The sequence below is a fragment of the Balaenoptera musculus genome, chromosome 6, assembly GCF_009873245.2.
Source record: "Balaenoptera musculus isolate JJ_BM4_2016_0621 chromosome 6, mBalMus1.pri.v3, whole genome shotgun sequence".
In the NCBI taxonomy this organism is placed as follows: Eukaryota; Metazoa; Chordata; class Mammalia; order Artiodactyla; family Balaenopteridae; genus Balaenoptera; species Balaenoptera musculus.
The window spans coordinates 9,590,642-9,612,459 of record NC_045790.1 but is presented as its reverse complement, the minus strand read 5'-3'; the positions used below and the strand labels follow the sequence as shown (position 1 = coordinate 9,612,459).

Genomic DNA, 21,818 nt, shown 5'->3' with positions numbered 1-21,818 from the left:
TCACACTACAGAAACCAAGGCTCAGAGGCACTTACCTAACGGTTAAATGCATGCAGACTGCCCAGGGGGGTCAGTGACAGGGATGGAAAGGGACTGTGGCCTGGAGGCCAGCTGAACCTGCCATCGTGCTGTCCCGAGGGTGGCTCAAACCTAGCAGATGGGCAGGTGACAGGCAGAGGGTTGCTCCGAAGCCTTTCGGGGAAAAGGTGATGGTCACACTTCTCATACCATACCTCGTCATTTACTACACTGTGGCTTTCACGTGCCACCTGAATGAAAACAGAGCAGACTGGCTCAGAATTTCATAACTAGGCATGAAAGCTAATTTGGAGACCTCCTTGCCCCAGAATAAAGTCTTAAGTCCCTGGCATGACTTGAAAGAACCTCACCTCTCACGAGGCTGCACTTCCCTCGCTCGGCATGCTAACCCACTCTGTGCTGAACACGCCGTCCTCGCGCTGTCCCTTCCCCTAGGGTATCACATTCCACCTGGTGAAGACCTAGTCATCTTTAAGTCTCAGCTCAAGCAACATCTACTCTTCCTCAAACTGCAGGCAAAATGCCGCCTTCACTGTGTCACCCCCGACACGTACATTCAGCACCTACCACATCGTCCTATTTATCTGTCGATGTGTCTCGACGGGAGCCCCTCTCGACTGCGAGCTCTCTGCAGGGTAGGGGTTATGTCTCATTCATCTCATCCATAAACAGGAACTTAATGTTTGTTGAATGAATAAGCAGGTAAATAAGTGAATGAATGAATTACTTAAGTGACATGAAGGCTGAATTGTACAGTTAGATAGGATTTGGAAAAATCCTATCAAAATCCTATCAAATTCCAAAATTTGGGCATAGGGGTAGGTAGAGGGCAGAAGAGATATCAGCTGAAGCAAAAAATCATCACTTTGTTCAAAAAAAATTAAACTTTCTGATGTATTTTTTTCTTGTTTGAAAATGAACCTTTCCTAATAATCACCACTTACCCTGATTTTGATAAATTCTTACATGTCATTTTCTAATGGTTCCTAAGTGAATATGATCCTCTAAGTCTTTTTTTTTTTTTTTTACAACTCTAACCAATCACTTTAATCCAAGCATAGGAAAATACAACAAGAGATGTAAGATTTATTTTTGCCATAAATACTCAATAGCTAACCTTTGATATTCGTGCTGCTAAAGTGAGAAAAATATAAGGAACACCACTGAGCTGGGGCAGTGCACATAAGCAAGATACTTCCCCTCATCTTTGAATATGTTCTGGTACAGTAACAAACATTAGATAAAATCAGACACGTACAATTACTAAAGATCAAGAATCAGCAATAGCCTAATCAATATAAACAAATTTTTAAAGGTTATGTTAATCAGAGGCAGGGTGGTGAGGCTGGCAGTGTCAGGGAGAGCTGGCAGTGCCCCCCCCCCCGCGGTGTTCTCTTACAGTGTTGTGTTAGTTTCTGCCGTACAACAAAGTGAATCAGCTATACGTATACATACATCCCCTCCCTCTTGGACCTCCCCCAGCCCACCCAGCTAGGTGGTCACAGAGCACGGAGCTGTGCTCCCTGTGCTCTACAGCAGGTTCCCACTAGCCAGCTATTTTACGCATAGTAAAATAGGTAGTGTATGTATGTCAATCCTAAATTACTTTATCACAATTAATTTGACCTGTTTCTTTTTACTTTAAATGTGGCTACTAGAGAATTCTAAATGACACACGTGGCTCATATTTATTTTCATCAGACAGCAGTGGTGCTGAGCTGATGCATATAAAATCCCTGGCACACCAAGCACTCAGTACATTTTTAAAGTACCATGGTAATCCAATCATTGGGATTTCGGGTGTTGTCTTCCAAGGTACTTCTAGGTAGACTTACTATACACACATTTTTAAACAATCAACAATTCCACCTGATGTAAGTGAAACATGGGGCAGGTGCCTACTATATTCTAAAGGTTGTGCCAGGAGCTAGGGATACAATGTGTACAACACCAGACGTAGACAGGGCCCTTCTTACTCCTCAGAAATGGGCACTCAAGGTCCACCATCTGATATTCCTATTTAACTCAATTACATGAAACAACTAAAAGGCCCACTTCTTCTATCAACAAGTAAATTGTTTTATCCGTCGATAAAAGTGAATAAGCCCATCCAAACAGACTTTTTATTTCACTCTATCATATATGTGTTAGTTCAACTTACTTGAGGCCCTAGATACAGAAAATTTTAAATACTAATATTTCTGAAGTTGTGAGGAAAGAGACTTTTCCTTATTTTTTAGGGTTTAGCTAGTTTACTTTTTAAACTTCTGCATAATTAAAATTTATTTAAGTATTTATGTGAAAAAGATTTCTATTTTTTAAAATGAGGATGTAATATTCACTCCATCCACTTAGTTTCTCAAGCATCCATGAAGGATGAAGGATGTTTACTTGAAACATAGAATGGCTGTCAATCTAAAAACTTAAAAACAGGGTCTAAATCTAGACTGTCCCCACCTCGGTGTGCCCTGTAAGCTAAGAATGGTTTTTACATTTTGAAGTCGTTGAAATAAATGAATACCTTGTGACATGTAAAAATTATATGAAGTTCAAATTTCAGGGTTATAAATAAAGTTTTATTAGAACAAAACCAGACCCAATGTTCGGACCAGAACTACAGCTAGTTCTGACAGACACTGTTTGGCCTGCAAAGCCTAAAATGATACTATCTGGCTCTTTACCAAAAAAGGTTCCAACCTCAGGTCTCCAGAATCATACAGAAGTATACAAGGCCCATTTGTGAAAAACGACTGGCAGACTGAGGTCTCTTCCATCAACTCCTATCCTGCCTCAGAAACTATCTTCTTTTCATTATTTTTCAGATCAACTACTAACCCTGATTCTGAAGACAACCTGTCAACTTAGTGTCTCTAAGTATGTCAATATCCATACATTTCTGGGGCAAAGATAGACGGTAAGATGTTATGATTTTGGAAAAGAAAACAGAGATAAGAGTCTCATTTCGTAAAGTAGTAAGAATGCCTAGTGGCCCAATGGTTAAGAATCCACCTGCCAATGCAGGGGACACGGGTTCGAGCCCTGGTCCAGGAAGATCCCACATGCCGCGGAGCAACTAAGCCCAGGCGCCACAACTACTGAGCCTGCGCTCTACAGCCCGCGTGCCACAACTGCTGAAGCCCGCGCACAACTACCGAAGCCTGCGCGCCTAGAGCCCGTGCTCCGCAACAAGAGAAGCCACTGCAGTGAGAAGCTCGAGCACCGCAACAAAGAGCAGCCCCCGCTCACCACAACTAGAGAAAGCCCACGCACAGCCAAAAATAAAAATAAATAAAATAAATAAATTAAAAGAAAAAAAAAAAGAAGAAGAATGCCTAAGAATACATCCCCAAAGCAACTGAACAGAAATCACTTGCCTTGGGTGAATTCTTGGGTTTTTTTGGCCACGCCGTGTGGCATGCGGGATCTTAGTTCCTCGACCAGGGATCAAACCCGTGCTCCCTGCATTGGGAGCGTGGAGTCTGAATCACTGGACCACCAGGGAAGTCCTACTTTGAATTTTTTTAAAAAGTCTGTACTCCAGAAGGCTGTGCAAACTTCCCTTTGTTAACTCAAGAAAAAGCAATATAGCATACCATATCCAAATATAAACTACAGGGGGAAATAACCTTTAAAAATAACCAGAATAATTAAGGAAAACTCAAGGCTAGGAAACAAAGTATAGATACCTTTTCTTATTTTAGTTAGTTAAGATGATGAACCCTTAAGACACCAGGAGAGGCATTTATATGGCTTGTTTCATCAGAGGAGCCCAAGTATGAAGAGCCTAAAACAGCATCTTCGTGCACGAGGGAAGAACCAGTAGCTGTGTTTGTTTCTCCCCGTTTTATACATGGAGGAATCGCTGACATGAAAGCTGGAAGAACTAGCCAAGCATCTTTTCAACTAGGCCAGAGATGCACAGGGCGCTGCTTTCTCTACTCAAGGCCCTGTCCATCTTCCACACTGGAAGCTGTGTTGAAACTGGAGACAAGCATCCCTGAAGTCAACAAGGCAGCCATAAGCAAAGCGCAGCACACTGCGGGGCAGAGGGGCAGACGGTAAAACAAAGATAGGCCGGAATGCGGCTGTGTTTCTGATGGTGGAAATTGAATGTGAGCGTTAACTCTTTAATTCCCCCAATGAACCAAAGATGCCATTTGGAGTACCGAAGTTTGAAGTACATAAACAGCTTCATCTGAACACAATCGTCTAGATATATGAAAAAAGCTATTATGCCACATTAATTCAATCTAACTAATTGGAGAGCAGGAAGTGCTTTCAATTATTGTATGTGCTGTCTGAGAAACACACTTGAATATGAGTACAGATTTCATTAATTGCAGTTCATTATTTTCCAGATTAGTTACTAAACTTGCATCAGAAGGTCAAAGACAGCAATTTTGTCAGCTGCCACCTCTTTCAGTGCTGTATCTTTTGCATTTCTGGAACTCAGACAGAAATTGATTACAAACAAAAACAAATCTCCATAAAAATGACAAACATAAGTCTTTACAAATATGTTCAAGCCAAATGATTTTGTAAAATATAAGAACCTTTGTTTCTAAAGACTTTCTTAAAATCTTTATTTTCTTTCTTTAAATTTTTCTATTCCTCAGAATAAACTGTTAACTTCTATCTTACAAGAAAAGATCCATGAATCTTTTCAGATGCTGAAATATGCCCCCCAAAATAACAGATTCTTGATCTGAGAACCTGCTGATTCCAAAGAACAAGTTAATAAACATTCATCTTTTCATTAGATTTTCACTGTGGTTGTGTGTTTGTATCTTTGCATGAGGGAGGGAATTGAACATTCTTGTTTGAAAATGTCAAGGACACTCTGATTAAAAGTACTTTTTTGATAATAATCATTCCTTCATTACACAACTTCTGCCTCTCTTCCACCTAATCTAGCAAAGAAAAGAGGAAGAATGACTGGTAGAAACAGGATCTATTGCATTCCCTGGTTCTTAATGGGAATACTTTGATATTTGCAATATCTTACTTTTACAAAATAGAAGTGACAGAAAGCCTTGGGGCTTTTTTTAGAGAGTGCCCTGCTATCTGTAAATCACTGTACTCATTTACGGTTGTTACCATTCTCTTCGTTAACTTCATTTCTGTTGTTCTGTGCCTTTCATACTGCTGCTTTCCTGGAACCATCCTTACACAATTCTTCCCTGCCTTTGGTGTTGATATCCCCTGAATGCTTATACAGTCAGCTCTCTTAGTCATTGTTTGGTCAAGCTATAAATAACTCCTTTAATCCTTCCTCATAAATCATTTCTGATGTTATTCTCTGAAATAATTCCAGTTGGTCAACAAATGTCTAGTAGTAACATACCCAGCACTAAGTGCAATGATCTAAGTGTTGTCTCATGATGCCGGAGAGAACCCAGGTGTGGTGTTTAGGTGGGTTGCTGTGAGTGTCTCTGTTACTGTGACTCTTCCAGAGAAGGAGTTTAAGTCTCCAAATTAACTTGGGACAGAAACAGAAAAAGGAAGAAGCTCTGAGATCTTTCATCACAGTCAGGTAGGAAATGGAGAGGGCAATAGCTTTGAGAATGATGAAAAGAGAAAGCTGGGTGGGGACGGAAACGAGAGTGTGCCTGTCTTACTCTACAGTCTGCTGGGTCACCATGTACTTTCTCTGCTGATCCATTTGGGGGTTTCTGTTTAGTTTGTTGTGCCATCTCACAGGAGAAATCTTAAGCAGGGTTACTATCTATTTTTTGTCTCTAAGTTTTATGCAATGTTAATATTTATCCCTTCCTGTACTGTAGAAGTGATCCAGATTCCTTTTAGGTATGTGCACTCATTTCTATTTTTCTGGGTTCTATCTTTGATGTCATTCTAAAACCTATATAAGTTTTTTAGTCTGGTATTGATTATTTAATGACTATTTATGTAGGCCATTGAAATTAGTGTACTAACAAGGCACTAGTAGCCAATTAAAACCAGAATCAAAACAGAGAGCAAGCTTCGGGGTATTCGTGTACTTCTTTACGCTGCATGGATGCCTCACACAGAGCTACGGCTATGCCAGGCATTGGGCAGAGTGGTCTAGGAACGTTCATCAGCATGAATTTTGTCCTAGGCTTTCTGGACTGGTGATACAGAGGAAGGCATGGTGTCCCTCCATTTCTGTAATGCATCTAACAAAGTCTCCCATAATCTCTTTGCTAGAGAGAGGGGGAAACGTGGGCTGGTGATGGCAGTTACTGAATATGCAGAGCTGAAGTGTGACGCTCTGTAACTTGGGGAGTGATCTCTAGTCACCTATGACAGAATTCTCTCTCACGCCCTAATGTTCCATATTTTGTTTGTGACTCAAATGCAGACTGTGCCCTTCAAAGTTTGCAGATGATAGTTAGGACAGAAGTATTTTTTAAATAATTATTCAAAAAATATCTTGCTATCCTAGGAATGTTGAAACAAAATCAAGATGAAAAATTTTCTAAATGAATCTAAAGATCCTTATTTAAGTATTTTTATACTTCAACTAAACAACATAATAATAAAAAGAGAAGTGCATTGACAAGAGTGTAAGCAAATAAACAAGCAAACAAAAAAGGGGAATGTTAACTGACCAGAGCACAGTGAACCAGAAATACTTGCCTTTAAAAAAAGTGCAATCATATGCCACTTTGGTAGAAGTACGTTATTCCAAAGAGGACAGTGACAGTTGCACTATTTTCAAGCATAGGGGTTACAGTATCACTTCTGGGCTCCCCACTTTAAGCAAAACCCTGGCAAGACAACGGAAGAATGATGAGGCATTTATTATAAGAGATACAGTTGACTAATCTTCAGCTATTAGGTCTGGAGAAAGCCTAAAGGAGCACAGAACCTTTAACTCCTGGGCAACAGCAGAAAAAAGCAGAGGCAAAGACTGGGTAGAAATAAACCAACCTTCTTCCTGGAGGACTCGGAGGTTCCACAAGGAGGGAAAAAAGTAAGAACCTCAACTTTCAGGTATCAAATCTGATTTCCAAGTGAATAGGATGCCATTAGAGTGAAGATTACTATAAAAAATTGGGAAACACTAAAACAAATCTAGCCAATATAGCATTGCTCTTGTTGCTGTTATTTTGAAATTCCATGGACGCTAAAGTGCCCTAATTCCAAGGATGAAACATCATCTAGGTGATAGCAATTTAAAGCATATTTAAAGTGGTCCTAGTAAGGGAAACCTCTATATTGATACTGTCATTTTAAATTATAATTTACTTCTCTTAAAGCTTTAGCAGAGATAGTAAAAATGAGAACACAAGCATCTTTGATCAACTAAGTCCAAAATGATAAGCTCAAGCTTTTCCCTCCTTTAAGAACAGTTCTTTAGTGGAACTTGCATTAGTCTAGGAAAGAAACTTCATAAATATGCCTCGATATCTCAAATCCCCACTCAGATGTGATTCTCTCACCTCCCAACTATAACCACAGTCCTTTACACCACTCGATGACACTTGGTACATTCAAACTACCTAATATTACAAGCTGTACAAATGTCAATAGTCAACCAACATATATTTTCCATTGACTAAGCCCCTGCCCCGAAGAAGTACATTCTAGAGTGGAGATAAGCAATAAGCATATAAACATAACAATAACTCCCAATGAAAAGATTAAATATGGGAATACACTGTAATATGTATGGTAGAGGCTGTTGTTTTAGTTTGGTTGGTTCAGGCCACTCTAAATTCAAACATATTTGCTTACAGTGGTCTTTCTTGACCATGATATTAGCAGACCAGTCTACTAGAGACCTAGTAGCCATGCAAAGACTTTGGGAGAGAGCAGGCCAAGTAGAAGGAAAAGCAAGTGCAAAAACTCTTGAGATCAAAAGGAGCTTCATAGTTCATGTGACAAACAACAACAACAAAAAGGCCAATATGGCTTAGCATGGTGAACAAAGAGTAAAATGAAGGGAATAGGGACTTCCCTGGTGGTGCAGTGGTTAAGAATCCACCTGCCAATGCAGGGGACACGGGTTCAAGCCCTGGTCCGGGAAGATCCCACATGCCGTGGAGCAACTAAGCCCGTTCGCCACAACTACTGAGCCTGTGCTCTACAGCCCGTTCGCCACAACTACTGAAGCCCACGTGCCACAACTACTGAAGCCTGTGCACCTAGAGCCTGTGCTCCGCAACAAGAGAAGCCACCGCAATGAGAAGCCCACGCACTGCAACGAAGAGTAGCCCCCGCTCACTGCAACTAGAGAAAGCCCGCGCGCAGCAACGAAGACCCAACACAGCCAAAAATAAATAAATTTAAAAAAAATAGATAAAAATAAAAAAATAAAATAAAGGGAATAAAGATTAAAAGTCAGGGGGCTAGATCACATAGGACACTGTAAACCACAGTAAGGAATAGATTTTATTCAAAGAGAAGCAGTGGAAGGTTTCAAGCCATGAACTCATGTAAGGCCTTGGGAGCTCACTCTGGCTTCTCTGTGAATGAGAAGACTTTGTGAGGCAAAACGCGTCAGTTAGACCAATTGATAGGCTGCTGCATAGTCAAGGCAAGAGACGATGGCATGGATGAGTGATGAGAAATGGAGATGGCGAGAAGTCACCGGATTGAAAGTGGTACCCACAAAATTTTACTGATGGACTATTTATGAGGTGAAGCAACTAGGTGGACATTTGTGCTATACACGCTGAGATGGGCATGTATTTTGTAAGTATTTTGTGTGCTGGGAGTAGATGGACTTGGGAGCTGAAACCAGGAGTAATGCTTTGAACTTGTAAAATGTGAATGTCTAATGGATTTGTAAGTGGAAAAGCTGAACAGGCGGTTAGCTCCACGAGGCCAGAGCTCAGGGGCAAAGCCTGGGCTGGAGATAGAAATGTGAGCATCGTCAATGCATAAAGAGTTAAAAGCCACAGAGCTGGATGAGATTACCTGGGAGGGAGCTCTGGAACACCTGAGTATCAGCGGCTTGATGGAATAAAGGGTCCCAGAAAAGGCACCTGAGAAAGACTGAGCAGTCAACAGAAGGGAAGCCAGGCAAAGAGCTCAGCGCTAAAGCCCAGAGACAAAAATGTTTCCTGCACGACTGTCAAGTCAGATGAGGACTGAGAAGTGCAGGCAAGATGGAGCTCTGGTGACCTTGAGAAACGGTCCTTCAAGGGAGCGGGGATTTCACCAACCAAAGGGAACAGTTCAGCTCCACCACTGAGCATCTTTGTTAAGGCCACTTCTGTATTGACTTTCTCATTTATTTATGAACTATGCAGCATGTGGGGCCACTTTTTTGTAACATCTTTGCTCATATATGCTCAAAAAAAGTAAACTGAATGAACAAATATTACTTAAGATATCTTCAAAATATTTCAAGATTACCTCACTTAAACTTGACATTACAAATTGCAATTATCCACCAATCACTAGATTTCTTTCTAAACCACTGCTGTTCCTCTCATATCCAGAGGAATCAATCACTCACTGGCAAAACAGTAAAAGAACTTATGGTAGCAGGTGATTTGACTTGCTACGTCAAAAGCTTAAAGTAGCTTATAATTGTAACAATCGTAGTCTGATTCAATGACTTCTAATACCATTCCAATTTCCTTTAACTTACGTAACTCTGTCTTCACGAAACAGCAATTGAAAAACAGTGGATGTCAAAATTTAGGGCTTCCCTGGTTAAGAATCCGCCTGCCAATGCAGGGGACACGGGTTTGAGCCCTGGTCTGGGAGGATCCCACATGCCGCGGAGCAACTAAGCCCGTGAGCCACAACTACTGAGCCTGCACGTCTGGAGCCTGTGCTCCGCAACGGGAGAGGCCGCAACAGTGAGAGGCCCGCGCACCGCGATGAAGAGTGGTCCCCACTCGCTGCAACTGGAGAAAGCCCTAGCACAGAAACGAGGACCCAACACAGCCAAAAATAAATAAATAAATAAATTTATAAAAAACAAAAAAAACTTTAATGTGAATAAGAATCACCTTGGGTGCTTATAAATGCAGATTATTAGATGCCCCAAGGTGAGGTATGAGTTATACTTTTTTAAGGTCGGGCTGTATTTTTTTTAAAGTTACCTTTTTAAAAAGCTACCATGGAAATTCTGGCACAAACAGTAAATGAATCATACTTTGTGAAACAACGATGTAGCAGTTTAGAACAGAATAACGTATGCTATAACGAACCCTTGGCAAAATCTTTTTTGCCTACCCTCACCCCCACCAAACATTAGACTTGCTATTTATTTTAAGCTCTCGCCATCTCAGATTCATTTTGATTACTGTCAAGCACCCGTTAGTGCCCGGTTAAAATTTAAACATTTCCAAAAATCTCGATGTTTAATTTTTTTCATACAATATGTGTGCATCTATGCTGATATATATGCTCATATAATCCTAGATTGAAAAAACTATGTATCTGCACAGCAACCTTACAAAACTAATACCATCCCCCTTGAATATGCACTCATAAACTTAGAAAAGTCTTTTAAATAGTTAAGGTCTCAGGCAAGGACTCACCTACATTTCTGCAACTTGAATGTTTAAGTGAATGTGGAGAAGCTGATGTCAAAAGACCTCTTTCAGCAACTGAACTTGCACTGTATGTGTTTTTGAATGAGTATAAATAAATCCTCATTTATCATTTTCTGCTGAATTCACACCTATATGAGGCTAAAAATTGCATTTCCAACAGGCTTCCCATGCACCATCACACAAGAGCAACTTCCTGATTATTTGGAAAACCCTTTAACATCTTCTCTAAAAATTCTTCTGAGGCCGGGTAGAGAGTTTTAATAAAAAGGGGAAATAAGACAAGTGATCACTTTTAATATTTCAGTGAAAGAACAGGTAAACCACAGTAGAGGAAAAAAGAGGTTGAGCAGCAAGGGCAGGAATGATGTAAAACTGTGTGAAATAAGAAACGAAATCAAGAATTAAAAATAGAATTACATTTTCTGTTTGGCAATACGCAAACAACACTAAGTGCACTTCATAAATTTCACTACTGTTGCTCTAAGTGATATGACCATAAATCACATTAGTAGCGTACTTGGCATTTTTTAAAAGCAAAAAGGACTGAGAGCGTCAATGCGTTTAAACAGCTCTGTTGCCTCCGACGAGAGTGGAAGAGAAATTATCAGAGCTTTTACCAGGTCTGGAAGCCCAGCGCTGACGCCCCCGGTGCTGCTGCCCTCTCCTTCCGGCTTCAGCGCGGCGCAGAGCATCACTGCGCCAGCAACCTATTAGGAGCGCGTGCACTGTTGCTTTCGTGACGCTTTTACCTGATGTGTGAGGGGAGACGGCTGCTTGCCCCTTTTCTCGTCACGGACGGGGAAGAGAGACTTCAGCAGCTTCGGCATCTGCGGCACGAAGGATCTTACTGGACCCAAGTAGGAGGCTGCTAGGTTACTGAGTCCTGCCAAAAAAATATTGAAAGGAAAAGAGATAAGGCAAAAACAATTACAGAGACATCTTCCTTAATGTAAATTGGCCACATATGCTTTGTAAGCAAATCTAACAATATAAATCAAAAAACGTATCCTTAAAAAAATTAATATTAAAAAACATGCTCTTATTATAGTTACCCTCAAACACAATGGTGTTTCCTTTTCCAATTAAATAGCAGCAATTGGGGTACTTCTAAAATGCTCTAATGTCCATCGTTCCTATTAAATCCGAAGGGTAATCCAACCCCGGGCCTTGTCACTAACTTGTCAAGTACTATTGGGTTGGCCAAAAAGTGCCTTCGGTTTTTAAGTAAAAATAAAAGACACATTTTTCATTTTCACCAAGAACTTTATTGAACAATGCATTCACCCTTTTGTTCCCCTACCTTCTGCCATTTTTCAGGCAACTTCATAATTCCATCTTCCCAAAACTTTTTTTTTTTATTTATTTTTGGCTGCGTTGGGTCTTTGTTGCTAGGCGTGGGCTTTTCTCTAGTTGCAGAGAGCAGAGGCTACTCTTTGTTGTGGTGCGCGGGCTTCTCATTGCAGTGGCTTCTCTTGTTGCAGAGCACGGTCTCTAGGCGCACGGGCCTCAGTAGTTGTGGCTCGCAGGCTCTACAGCACAGGCTCAGTAGTTGTGGCGCACGGGCTTAGTTGCTCCGCGGCATGTGGGATCTTCCTGGACCAGGGCTCGAACCCGTGTCCACTGCATTGGCAGGCGGATTCTTAACCACTGCGCCACCAGGGAAGCCCCCCAAAACTTTTTATCTTTTTAAGCAAAGAACTGTTCAAGATGCCTTTTACATTCTTCCAGGGAACTGAAATTTTTTCCATTAAGAGAATTTTGTAAAGACCGAAATAAATGGAAATCCAAAGGTGCAATGTCTGGTGAATACAGCAAATGAATCAGAACTTCCCAGCCAAGCTGTAACAGTTTTTGCCTGGTCATCAAAGAAACATGCAGTCTTGCGTTATCCTGAAGGAAGATTATGCATTTACTGTTGATTAATTCTGATGCTTTTCATCGAGTGCTGCTTTCAGTTGGTCTAACTGGGAGCAGTATTTGTTAGAATTAATCGTTTGGTTTTCTGGAAGGAGCTCATAATAGAGGACTCCCTTCCAATCCCACCATATACACAACATCACCTTCTCTGGATGAAAACCAGCCTTTGGTGTGTTTGGCGGTGGTTTATTTCACTTGCCCCACAATCTCTTCCGTGCCACATTATTGTACAGTATCCACTTTTCTTTGCCTGTCACAATTTGTTTTAAAAACAGAACATTTTCATTACTTTTAAGTAGAGAATCGCATGCGGAAATACAGTCAAGAAGGGTTTTTTTCCCGCTTAACTTACGTGGAACCCAAACATCAAAGCAATTAACGTAACCAAGATGGTGCGAATGATTTTCAACGCTTGATTTGGATATTTTGAGTATGTCGGCTATCTCCCGCATGGTATAATGCTGATTGTTCTCAATTAATGTCTCAATTTGATCGCTGTCAACTTCAACTGGTCTACCCGACCACAGAGCATCGTCCAGCAAGGATTCGCCAGCACGAATCCTCGCAAACCACTTTTGACATGTTCGATCAGTCACAGCACCTTCTCCATACACTGCACAAATCTGTTTTTGCGTTTCAGTTGCGTTTTTACCTTTCTTGAAATAATAAAGCATAATATGTCGAAAATGTTGCTTTTTTTCTTCCATCTTCAGTATTAAAATGACTATACAAAAATTCACCAATTTTGATAAGTCTTTTTTTAAATGCACACTGATATGACAGCTGTCACAATACAATCTAACAAAATTGTTTCGAATGAAGTTAAAGACAACTAACTGCTACTACAGCCACCTTACAGAAAAAAAACCAAATGAACCTTTTGGCCAACCCAATAACTTCTGCCCTAGAATAAAATGGGGCTTTTCATTTTTAAATCACATAGCCAATGACACACTCGAATAGCTCTCCATCCAGACTTTAACCTCTTTAAAGTCAGGGACCATATCTTATTCAACTTTTTCATGCTGTTTACTGAATGAAGATGATGAAACTGACCTTTCAGGAAGACAGTGGTGTTTGAGTTGTTTTCACAAGAGAGGGACAAGTGCCCTGAACCAACCCTGTTCTTACCTGCTCTTAATTACCAAAGGCTGGGGTCAGACGTGCAGATAACGCCTATGATATTAGGAGACTTACTAATGCTTTATTCTTTATAATTCTTTATCCTTAGTGAATAAAACTAAGTTTTCAAGAAAAACTAATCCAAGTCATATGTGACTTAAAAATTGTACCCTAATTAACACTTTAAAAAGAAGAAGCCAGTCAACTTGAGGCATCTGTATATGAGGCTGCCTGAAGAGAAGCACATGACCATCCCCACCCTCTACGCCACACTGGACCAAGACGATGCAAGTTCATTGGCAATACAGATGGTGCACGGACCTGCATGGTTAAGGTTTTACCTTTTCCATAAAGGACTATTAACTCTAAGTAAACTATGAAAAGTTACAGAAGGGTATTTTGTAATCATGAGCTCAATCATTAAAAAAATACAGCAAAGAGAAAGCTATTTGCCAAGAGATATGTCAAAAGCAAAAATAGGGATGAGAGAAACAAAAAAGAGGAGACAAGGGAATTCCCTGGCGGTCCAGTGGTTAGGACTCCATGCTTTCACTGCTAAGGGCCCCGGGTTCAATCCCTGGTCAGGGAACTAGGATCCTGCAAGCCTCACGGCATGGCCACCAAAAAAAAAAGAGGAGACAAACAAACAAGAAGTTTAAGATGAATAAAGAGCTAGAAGATATAATCATCTAAATGCTAAGAAAAAAATTAGGAATAATCTAAAGTTTTACATGCAGTTAAACTAACATTCTAGAGTGAGGATGACCTCTGATTAAATAAATATCTAGCCAATAATCAACTAAAGGCTGCATCTATCACAGAAAGAGAGATAATCAGATATGATATGTCTCCTAAGGGAAGTACATAAAACTACCCATTCATTTACCCTACCTTCCGTCCCTCCCTCAAATTAGCCTGAATCTGACCAAGGCTGTAGATCTAACCACCAATTTACAGGAAATACACGGGACAGAGAATCATGTTTAAATAACCTGGTGAGGATGTCACCAGGAAAAATAAAAATGTACAGCGTCTGTGTACAAAACCTGGTCTCTTCAACAAATACAATGCAACAGGGAAAAAAGATGAAGAGGAGCATATAGACTAAACAGACTTAAGACACGTATCAACTAATCACAATGTGTGAACCTTACTTGGATTTTCATTCAAAATAACTAAGAGATATTCTTGATCCAATTGGGGAAATCTCAACACTGACTAGATGTTTAATGATATTTTGGAATTATTTTTCATTTTTCTTAGGAATGAAATGTTACTGTGGGTATTACTTTAGAAATACATGTACAAATATTTACAGATGAGATAATATCTGAGATTTGCTTCAAAGTCATTCTGAGAGGGTGTGGGGACGTAGTGGGAGCACAGATAAGTAAGCCTGGTGATGCGCTGATCGTTCTGAAACCAGCATGGGGCACTCGAGGGCACATCGTGATGCTCTTTCTACTTTGTATGTCTGATATTTTCCACAGTAAAAGGATTCTTCAAAGTGAGAGCAAAATAAAAACTTTAACATACAAAAGAAAGAGTCTGTCACTAAAAAAAAGATGATTGCTAAAAGCACTAATGATGGATATATAGCCACTAAAAAAGAAACTAAACTCAGAAGCGTGGAATGAGGAGCAGGAAGCAATGATGAGCGGAGCAAAGTGGTAAATATGTAGATCAAGTAAACACTGATTAGAATTTTTTTCTTTAATTTACAGAATTTTAAAACAAGGTAGTAGTCTATGACCAAGTAATTTCACCCTAGGTATTTACTCAACAGAAATGTTACAAAAAGACCTATACAAGAACAAGCTTTAGTCACAGTAGCCAAAAACTGGAAACCAACCAAATGTCCATAAACAGGAGAACTGGTTAAAAACTGATAAAATTCCACTGAGATAGTGAAATATCTCTCAGCAATAAAAAAGAATAAATTACTGATACATGCAATGGTATGGATGACTTGAACAGACATGCTGAGCAAAAGAAGCCCAACACAAAAAGAGCACATACTATATGATTCCATTTAAATGAAACCGTAGAATGGGCAAAACTAATCTGAAATCAGAACACTGATGGAGTGTGGGGAGTAACCGCTGTCATATAAATCTTCTACAGCTCGACTGGGGTATAAGTTACACGAGTAAATAAATTTGTCAAAACTCATTAAATATGACCCATAGTCTAGAAAAAAGCAGTCAGAAAAAGACCAGGAGATTGGTCATGATGCTGGAGTTAGCAGGTAAGAAGTTTAAAAGCAGTTTTTATACACAGGTCCAAGGATGTAAAAAAGGATATGGTCTTAACAAATATACAGGTAGGAAAGAAATATCAGCAGAGAAATTAAAACTATTAAAAAAAGAAGCAAAAAGATATTCTAGAACTAAAAAGAATAACTGAAATTTAAAATTCTTGGATGTGCTTAACAAAAGACTAGAAATGGCAGTAGAAATTATCCAATCAGAAGAAACAAGAATAAGATAAAAGATGAAAAATTAAAATCAAATAGAATAGAGCTTCTGTGACCATAGGGCAATATTAAGCAATATAACATGTGTGCAATTAGATTCTCAGAAGGAGTAGAGAGAAAAGGGCAGGGGAAAAATGTAATTAACTAATAGCTGAACATTCCCAAAATTGTTGGAAAAATCTCAATGTATAGACCCAAGAACATCGGTGAAACCCAAGCAAGATAAACACTAAGAAAACTATACCTGGGCTTCCCTGGTGGCGCAGTGGTTGAGAATCTGCCTGCCAATGCAGGGGGGGACACGGGGGCGCAGTGGTTGAGAATCTGCCTGCCAATGCAGGGGACACGGGTTCGAGCCCTGGTCTGGGAAGATCCCACATGCCGCGGAGCGACTAAGCCCGTGAGCCACAATTGCTGAGCCTGCGCGTCTGGAGCCTGTGCTCCGCAACGGGAGAGGCCACGATAGTGAGAGGCCTGCACACCGCGATGAAGAGTGGCCCCCACTTGCCGCAACTAGAGAAAGCCCTCACACAGAAACGAAGACCCAACACAGCCATAAATAAATAAATAAATAAAATTTAAAAAAAAAAACTATACCTAAGCACATCACTGCCCAACTTGCTAAGAAGAAAAATAAAGAGAAAAACTGGAAAGCAAACAACATACACAAAGATATACTACATGTAGTGAGAAAGTGACACAAATGATGGCTGAATTCTCATCAGAAAAGAAGTGTAAAAGATAATGCAGTGTCTTTGAAGAGCTAAAAGAAAACTAGCTATCAACTCAGAATTCTCTATCTAGTGAAAATATCCTTTGAAGAAAAAAGTGAAATAAAGATATTCTCAAAAGGGGAGACCCTTCTTCTCAAGGAAAACTGCACAATAAGAAATAATACAGGATATTCATCAGGCTAAAGAGAAATAATATCAGATGAATATATGATCTTCAGGAAGGAGTAGATAGTGACAGAAATAATAAATATGAAGGAAAATATAAAAGATTATCTATAGTTTCTTAATTTCCTTAAAAGACAAATAGCTGTTTTAAAGCAAAAAAAAAAAAAAAAAACCAACCACTGTAAAATGGGTTCACAACACCTATAAAAGCAAAAGATACAACAATAATACAAAATAAGAGGGGTGGGGGAACAGGTAAATGGAATTACACTGTTGCAAGATTCTTATATTTGTTCAGTGGGAAGTGGTAATTATTAATTCTAAGTAGACTGTGGTAAAATTAAAGATACCTACTAGAATCCTTTAACAAAGACATTAATAAATAAATACAGGTATACTAAAAAGCCAAAGAAAAAATAAAATACTGCAAAAGATTTTTCAATTAAACCAAAAGAAAACAAAAAAGATTACAGAGGAAAAAATAAATAAATAGGCCAAACAGAAACCAACAGCAACATGGCAGACATAACAATAATAATATTAGATGTAAAAGAACTAAACATGCCAATTAAAAGGCAGAAATTGTCAGACTAGATTTAAAAAAAAACAAAAAACACTAAACCTAAATATGCTGTCTATAAGATAATCACTCTTAAAGATAAATATAGGCTAAAATTTTAAAGACTGAGGCAAAGATACAGCATGCAAGCAATATGCAAAAGAAAGTTGGTGTGGCTATACTAATACCAAGCAAGACAGATTTCAAAGTAAGAGTATTACCAGAGAGATAAAGGGACATTTCATAATAAGAAACATCACTATGTCAGCAAAAAATAACAATCCCAATGTGTTATACCCAGTAACAGAGTTTCTAAATGAATCATGCAAAAACTGTTATAATTAAAGGTAAAAATAGACAATTTCACAATCATTATTTAGAGATTCAACACCTTCTCTCAACAACCGACAGAACAAATATGAGGGGAAAAAAATCAGTAAAGATACAGCAGGTTTGAACAAGGTTAACCACCTTGACCTAATTGATATATACAGAACACTGTGCCCAAAACAGAACAGACCTTTTCAAATACACACAGAATGTTCACTAAGATAGAATAGAGTCTCAAAACATTTAAAAAGATTGAAATTTTGAAGAGCCTGTTCTCTGCTCATAATGAAATTAAATAAGAAATCAATAATAATAATACACCCCCAAGATATATGAAAATGAATTAATATGCTACCCAATAACCCAGGGGTCGAAGAATAAATCAGAGAGAAATTAGAATATCTGGAAACAGAATGATAAAAAAAAAATCGTGCCAAATTTTGTGAAATGCAGAAAGAAATAACAATCAATGAAACAGAAAATAAAACCAAATTTGGCTCTGTGGGAAGACTAAAGAAAACTGACAAACCAGTCTCAAAAGTATTTAAGAAAAACAGAAAGAAAACAAAAATTATCTATTTAGAATAAAAAGAATGAACATAACAACAGATCCTATAAACATTAAAAGATCAATAAAGGAACACTGTAACATTTATGGAAATAAATTTAATAATTTTGGTGAAATAGAAATTTCCCTAAAAAACATAATTTATGAAAACTTATAAAGAAATATAAAAAGTTAACTTTATAATAAAGAAATTGAAGTCATAATCTAAAATCTTCCCATAGAGAAAATTCCAGGCCCAGAGAGTGTCACTGGTGAATCTTGTCAAACATTGAAGGAATTAGTAATACCAAGTTCACATAAACTCAGGAAAAAAAGATGAGGAAATTTTTCTCAAGTCACTTTATGAAACCAATGTAATCATGATACCAAAACCTAACAAAGACAATGTTATGAAAAAGGTACATATATTCATCATAGAACATATGCACAAAAACTCTAAACAAAATATTAGCAAACAGAATCAAACAAATATAAAGGACAACACATCATGATCAAGTGGTATTTCTCACAGGAATGCAAGATTCAACATTCAAAACAATGTGACTCAACATGTTATGATAAGGAAGGGAAAAATTCAGACAGGCATTAACTAGTAGGACAGTGGTTACCTGGTAGGAAATCCTGATTTAAACTACTTCTGAAAGATGCTCAAATTTCATGACAGTGATTGAAAAATGAAAATATAACTTACCTGGATCAGGAGAATGGTTATTTTGGGGACAACCAGGGGGAGATGGTGCAGCTGGAGTGATTGCTCTAGAAACGGCAGTCTGCGATACATCCTGTTGACTTTCCCACCGGCCCTATTAAGGACAAAATCGGGAATTTTGATTCATATCAATTAACAAAAAAATCTAAAGATACTGAAGAGAAATCTGTTACACATTACTAAAGCTTTATTCTTGTTATAAGACATGGTAAATCTTATTACTTAAGTACTCTTCCTCTTGTACTTTTCCTCTTCCTTATAGAATTGATCGCCCTAATAATACCACCTCACATTTGGGTATCCCCTATGATTAGTGATGTTGAGCATCTTTTCATGTGCTTATTGGCCACTCATATATTTGTATATTGGAGAAATGTTTGTTCATATTTTCTGCCCATTTTGTCCAAATGGCTAAACATTTGCCTAAGGCAGGACTGAAGCCAAATGCAGAATGAACTTCTAGGATAAAGATACAGTCTGAAGTTTTGTTTTTTTTAAAAAAGCATTTCTATTTTATTAAAAATTTTAGGTGTCAAAATTCAAGAGGTTGACAGTGTAGTACAGGAATAGCAATTTCTCATGCTGTCGGTGGTTTTCCTGTACCTGCAGTCGCTCCACTGCACACCTGTGAACACTGGTGTTCACTTCCCGCTGGGCTAGGGACGGGGCAAGGTGGTCATGTCTGCCAACGCAAAGACCTGTGCCAGCGACGGTGCACCTTCCTCCCTCACAGCAGCTCTTGAAGGTAGAGACTTACCTTCTTTGCGTCTCCTAGACTTGAGGACTTGGTCAATCTGTGAGATGATGCAATGTCATTGACAAAATCACATGAACTAAACCTTGGTTTACTGCTTACTACAATTTACAGCCTCCTAATATTCTTTCCCCTATATCATGCTGCTTCTCACAAAACAGGGATTTAGTAAGACATTCCTTTTGAAATCCTCCCTTCCGCTCTGCTCCTTAGGCCCTCTCTGCTCTTGTGCCTCAAGATACCCTCTTTCACTTCAGATTCTCGACTGAAACCTAGGAACAACTCTAATACAGTCAGGCATCTTCTCCTCCGCCACATACCATTCATGAAAGTAAAAACTCTAGAACAGCATATCACCAAACCTCTCGTTTTTTTTTTTTAACAGATATTAAAGATCAGTTCCAGTTAAGCCTAAACCAAGTAGTCACAAGTTGCCAATAATGGTAGTCTCTGAATTAACAAGTCTGACTGTGCTTTCAACTTGTCTTGTAAATTCCCATTAAAGAGATTTCACTGCATAATACAAGAACAATGCCCATCAGGTGATGGATTAGTTTACCTGTCTAGAACTTGAGCCATAAAAATGGTGATAGCACCAAAACACTTTGAACATCAGTCCCATCCAGTAAAGAAATAAACCCCAACCCATGTTACCAGTATAAAAACCAGTAATGAAGATGAGACACAACTCTTTTAAATGCTGTACGTTCTCTTTTGGTCCTCTGATAATCACTCTGACTTCTTTTTCACCAGAGTTCAAAAAATGGTATTTTATACTAGTTTAGAAAGTGGTATTTTATACTAGTTATACTGTATATTAGTTTATACAGATGAGTGACCCTGATGATCAACTTGAGTCCTCATTAGTAATCGCCTGCAAAGTAAGTTCTTTGCTGCTCCTGAAGGTGGATGGGGGAAGAAAGCCCTCTTAGGTTGCCAACATGTACTGGAAATCTATCTGCTTTTAGCAGCAACCTAAGTACTGATCATAAAATCGATAAGCCCTAAGTGATCTGGATCCTGTTTATCTTACAGAAGGCCATTTTCCCTAGGAACTCTCTCAGCACTTGATATTTTAACAAGTGGTATGATGCTCAACAGTAGGAAGCTAGGAAGCAAAAGAGACATGAAGAGACGATGAGGGAAATGAACTATGAACATGTCACTGTAGGAGCATTTGTGTTACTATGAATCACACACTGATTTACATACTTTAATGTTTCATTAACGTTTTTTGCATTTAAATTTAATTACCTGTCTGGGAAGCTGCAGCTTTGTGTACTCTGGGACATCACCACCAGGTGACGGGACAATGAAGTCAACACTCTACTGAGCTGCTCAGAGGAAGAAAAGTCTCACGCTTTCTTTACAGGGTTTAAGCTCATGCAAGGTTGTTCTGAAGACAACATACTTAATTTCAGAATAAATCTGTTTTCATACTTTACATTTTTCTTCCTTGTTTGGCAGCTGACATAGTGGGACTCTGTCCCTTAGGAAAACTAAGCAGCTGATTTGGAGTCAGCATCTCAGCCATTTGGTGTGGTCCAATGACAAATAATGTAGGTGTCACCTCTTCCCCAAGGCACACTCAGGGCTCTGCTAGCTTCCTGGGTAATTTTTACCAGCTGGAACTCCCACACACAATGTTACTCTCAAATCTGAATGGAGGCAATAACTCTTACTGTCTCATATATTCGAATATCTCAAGTGAAAACATTTGAAAGGATGCACACAGTACTTACACAGAGCCTTAGCCATATTGTTAGCCCCATCAGAGAATGAAAAACGGAGACACATTTCATCCATCTCCCTTAACCGCCATCTTAACCCTGAGGAATCTCACAGTCTCGCCAACCAGAGACGGGGACACAGAGTGTCTCAAATCGCTCTGGGACAGAACAGGCTCTGCTTCCAAGGGAACAACAAATTTGGATGATAAACTGGGT

At 39.1% G+C, this 21,818-nt stretch overlaps 1 protein-coding gene across 3 annotated transcripts in view; it reads right to left on the bottom strand.

Moving 5' to 3' along the window:
- Nucleotides 1-21,818, bottom strand: part of KIF13B (kinesin family member 13B) — a 192,676-nt gene that overhangs the window by 14,584 nt on the left and 156,274 nt on the right. For all 3 annotated transcript variants that reach the window (XR_005020172.1, XM_036854067.1, XM_036854068.1), the window contains 2 exons: nt 19,101-19,212; nt 11,288-11,421 (listed from right to left, as the gene is read on the bottom strand). Coding sequence is in view for 2 of the 3 variants with exons in the window: in XM_036854067.1 (XP_036709962.1) it covers nt 11,288-11,421; nt 19,101-19,212 (246 nt within the window). In the remaining variant the exon portion in view is untranslated. The remainder of the gene's footprint in view (nt 1-11,287; nt 11,422-19,100; nt 19,213-21,818) is intronic.